At 62.6% G+C, this 4,608-nt stretch overlaps 1 protein-coding gene across 1 annotated transcript; it reads left to right on the forward strand.

Moving 5' to 3' along the window:
• Positions 1–723: 723 nt before the first annotated feature.
• LOC122193676 (PHD finger protein 7-like) lies at positions 724–3,390 on the forward strand. The gene is made up of 7 exons (XM_042894536.1): positions 724–881; positions 969–1,070; positions 1,331–1,455; positions 1,636–1,798; positions 1,899–2,005; positions 2,227–2,340; positions 2,493–3,390. Exons 1-7 carry the CDS (start codon positions 795–797, stop codon positions 2,959–2,961), a joined length of 1,167 nt encoding a protein of 388 aa, XP_042750470.1. The 5' UTR covers positions 724–794; the 3' UTR covers positions 2,962–3,390.
• Positions 3,391–4,608: the final 1,218 nt, after the last annotated feature.

Consider the following 4,608-nt stretch of genomic DNA (forward strand, 5'->3'; position numbering starts at 1 on the left):
CAGCTCAAAACCTTGGCCTGCCACCATCAGACCGTGGAGAGTCACTCGGAACACACACTAGAAATGCTGGCTGCGCTGTTGACCCGCAGACGTTTATTGGACTCTCTGCTGCGATGTGGTGCAAAAGGCCCGAGGGAGGCCATCCTTGCTCCCTGCTGACGGCAGCACTGGGCTCCTTGCCCTGCGCTGCCCACAGGAGCCGCCGCCCTCCCGCATGGGTGCGGTGCCCTCAGCCCCCCCCGTGAGGTGCTGACCGTGATGTCACGGTGATGTCACAGTGGTGGCCATTGTGACCCGCGGGGCCGGGAGCAGAGCAAAGGCTGCCGGGCTGGGGCTGTGCTCAGTGCGGCTTGGTGAGGCGCGGAGAGAGGAGGGACTTTCTTGACTCTCTTGTTTCTCGCTGTGAATGCCGAACATGTCCAAACGGACCGAGGAGACCCCCAACTCTGGGGAGCCAGGTGAGAGCCCCGCATCCCTGCGTGCGGCTCCCCGCTGCCAGGCCAGGTCTGCCTGCGGCTGGGAGGGGAGGGAGGAGCAGGCAGGGGCTCCCCAGCGCCGCGGGCAGGCAGGGCCCCTCTGCTCCTTGGCCAGGGGTTGAGCTTGGGCTGTGGCTGCCTGCTGGCGCTGCTGGGCCCGCAATGCCCCCTTCCCTTTCACCCCCTCCAGCCCTGCCCCTCAGCAGGCACGGCAGGCACGGCAGGCACGGGGCAGGCCCTGGGGATGGCCAGGCTTACCCGACCCCGCCAGGTGCTCAGCGCTGCTCATGGTTGCTCTCTCCTTCCTCTGCAGTGTGCATGCTGTGCCGCCAGGCACAGGTCGACCCGGACATCTGCGGGCGGACGTTTGCCAATGGTGGGCTCTGTGCCCACGAATTCTGCTTGGTGAGTCCCCTCAAGGGCTAGGGCTCCTGCCAGGGATGCTCCCTTCCTTGCTGGCCTCACGAGATCCCGCTCTTTTCTCTCCTACAGTTCTTTGCCGATGGCCTTTTGGGATGGAGATGCCCAATGGGTGGAATTTGTGGCTTCTCCACTGGTGCCATCCAGCACACCATCCAGCTGGCAGACCAGAAGGTGAGCACCTGAACGGAACGGGGAGCTTGGTGCCGGCAGAGGCTCGCACCAAGGTTTTGCCTGGGCCTATGGAAAGCGATTGCGGCCCTTCCAACCGGCTCCAGGACAAAGCCCCACCACAGCAGACAAGCCTCGTCTGCCAGGCAGCTCTGCAGAGTGTGGGGCAGCGGTGCCCACACCCTGCGCCCTGCCTGGAGAAGTGGGGCCAGCCGCGGAGGCACCAAGCCCACCGCTGACGGGGACCGCTCTGTTCTTTTCAGCACTGCTTTGTCTGTGGCGGGAGGGGAGCTGCCATCAGCTGCGCGGAGACAGGCTGTGAGCGCAGCTTCCATCTGCCCTGCGCCGAGGACGGGCAATGCGTCATGCAGTACTTTGGGCAGTACAGGTAAGGGCTGTCAGCAGCAGCCAAGCTGCCGTCCCTCCCTGTCCCTCCCAGGGAGGAACCTGCAGCCACACCTCCCAGCATCCTGCCAGAGCCGGAGCCCAGACCCGGCACTCTTTCCTGGCTCTCTGCGCTCCTCACAGCACTCCTCACCATGCCCATCCCTTCTGTCCTCCTGCGCAGGTCCTTCTGCTGGGAGCATCGCCCTCAGCAGGCAGCGGAGGCAGCTCCGTCTCAGAACACCATCTGCATCATCTGCCTGGAGCCCGTGGGGGACAGCACGTCCTACCGCACCATGCTGTGCCCGGTGTGCAAACAGGCCTGGTTCCACCGGGGCTGCATCAGGGTAGGAGCCCTCCCCTCGCCCCGTGGGCACGGCCGGTGCTCAGCAGCAGCCAGCCCTGCTCACACTCACGCTCACGCTCACGCTTGTGCTTCTCCTGCAGAGACATGCCATACTCGCTGCCACCGCGCGCTTCTACTGCCCCGTCTGCGGAGAGAGAGGGAGATTCCAATCCCAAATGACCAGGCTGGGGATCCAAATTCCAATCAGGTTGGTCTCCTTCTTCCTGACTCTGCAGACACTCAGGCACAGGTGCTGTGCCTGCCCATGAACTGCCCCGGCAGGCCCAGTCCCTTGCCGTCCCGCAAGCATCGGTCTCAGCTTCACGGAGTAGCTGGGAATAAGCTCAAGGGGGATGAACAGGGGTGCCCTGGATCTGCCTCACGCCTGGGGCACCGCGGACTCATCGCATTCTCTCTCTTCTCTGGCAGACGACTATCTTGGTGGGACGATGAAGCGTACCAGTCGCTGCGAGAAAGGCACAGTGGCTGCAGTGCCAGCACGTGCACTCACCTAGGAGGCAGGGAGAGCGCACAGGAAGAGGAGTGAGTGACCTGCGCAGTCCTCTGGGGCTCTGCGTGGGATCTCAGCCTCACCATAGGCTGGGGGGAGCAAGGGCTGAGCACCAGAGCCGTGCCGGCTGCTCCCTGCCTTGGCTCGCTTTGTGCTCACAGACACAACCTGTTTGCTTCCGCAGGCCCTGTCAGCCAATGCTCTGCAGCTCCTGTGGCTCACAAGGCACGCGCTGGTGCTGCTCCTTCTGGGCCATGCGCAGAAACGCCTGGGCGTGGGACACCTGCGATGCTGTGGTCACCCGTCAGAGACGTGGTAGGAGGAGACGGTCCTCCAGAACATCCCGGACACGTGCAGCCACAAATCGTCCCAGGCAGCGGGAGACCGGCCGTACAAGAAGCCGCTCCCCGTTGCAAGGCCGGGCCTCGGGCTCCCAGAGTCGGCCCCGAAGACAACGTGGTGGGAGCCGTACAACAACCCGAGGTGCTCAGAGCAGCACCCACACCTCGGCCAGACCAGCACCATCCAGGTCCTCGAGGGCTTCCCCTCTGCCTGCACGCAGGAGACAATCCAGGCAACGAGGGCGGGCCCGCTCTCGAAGCCGATCCCCACTGGGGCGTCGCGCTTCAACTTCCTGCAGCCGGCCCCGATGAGACCGTGGCAGCCGGTCCAGGCAGCGGGGGCCAGCCCGGGCACGAAGCCACTCCCTGCCCACGGGCCACCCGTGGCACTTATTCCTGTTGCCTTAAGTTCCTATGTCTGACCATCTGTCACACTAAGCAATAACACTGTCATGTGACGGCTGTGGTCCCAAGCAGCAAAGAAAATCAGCCTGGAAGAGAGTCCATCCATGCTGCCTTCATTCTTCGGTGGACCAGCCCAGCCACAAAGCCACTCCCGGTTCCAGCATCAGAGAAGACATCTCCACAACCAGTCCCAAAGACAGCGCGGAATCAGCCATGTCCCATCCTGGCGTGATGGTTGTGGTTCCAAGTGGCAAAAAAAAAATAAACCTTCAACATCCTCCCCACATGTTGGCTTCAGTCTTCTCTGCTTGTCCTGCGGTGGGCAGTGTTAGGAGCTGAGACCACGGGGTTGTCTTCTCCCCAGCACCTTCCTGGATGGTTGCCGTGGAGTTATCTTTACACCTCTCTGTGTCCGTGATGGGGGACAGCACGCCCACAGGCCCAACGCCCCGAAAAAAAAGGGGCAGGGACGGAGGCGTACTGACGGTTTATAGGCCAGCCCAGCCTGCTGCCATGACTAATGGGCACGGGGGACCCACAGGCCCACGTCCCAGGAAAGGGGGAAGGGAGAAGGGGGCAAGGGTAGGGAGATGGGAGACGGGCCTAAGAACAAAACAGCGGCAGCGATCTGAGGAAGAAAGTCTGAGTTTCCTACACATGGTATCGGAATGCAAGATGACACAATCTAATTCTTCACTTCATCCTTGACTGCCGAGGTTAGCTGCTTCAGAACCGGCCCGGACAGAATCGCAGCGCCTCCTTGCAAGGTATGGGGGGGCGGGGGGGGTTCGGTCAGTTCCTTTACCAGGGGAACCCTGAGCCAACGCAGCAGCCCCACAGTTCTCGTGAGAGTGGCTGATGTGGTGTCAGCATTGCCAGGGCAATGGAACTGCATCCACGCCCCTTGCCTTAAGAAAAGCTTAAGGGAGGGCCTCAGTGCATCGCTGCCCGCCAAGTGCAGTGAGGAGAAGGCAGCACGTGCGCAGCAGCCACAGCATACTGCAGCAGCAGGTGTGGTAGCTTGTGCAGGACGGCGAAGAAGTACTGTCCTTCCTAGCTCTGGAGACCAGCTTACCTACTGGCAGTAGGTGCTGTCTCTCCGAGGCCACGATCTCCACCAGGCAACCAGCTTGCCCCGCAAAGGCTGTGGCGACCAGATGGAGGCCCTGCGCAAGAGTGTGGCTGTTCAGGTCTCCGGCTGCAGGGAGTGCCTGAGCCTGCTGATGCCGAGGAGGGCGGCAGGAACTCCACCTGAGGAGTGGAGGGGTGAGCAGGTGGAAGATCGGCTCAGCATGCTGGCACAGCTCAAGCAGGAGGTGGAGAGGTGAAGGACCATCAGGGAGTGAGAGCAAGAGATTGACTGGTGGAGAAACTCCCAGGCATGCCAGGGAGGAAGGCGCCGGGGAGACACCCCCCAGCAAGTGGGGGATGGACCCCATGTCCTGTCACTGTCAGGCAGAGAGCTGGGAGAACTGGAAGACAGTCCCAGCTCGGCATCGTGGGCCAGGCACTGTAAATTGAAGGCGAGGTGAGCGAGGAGGCCCGGGAAGCTTT

The sequence above is a fragment of the Lagopus leucura genome, unplaced genomic scaffold (assembly GCF_019238085.1).
Source record: "Lagopus leucura isolate 7727_CA_CO unplaced genomic scaffold, USGS_WTPT01 35367-0_obj-0_obj, whole genome shotgun sequence".
In the NCBI taxonomy this organism is placed as follows: domain Eukaryota; kingdom Metazoa; phylum Chordata; class Aves; order Galliformes; family Phasianidae; genus Lagopus; species Lagopus leucura.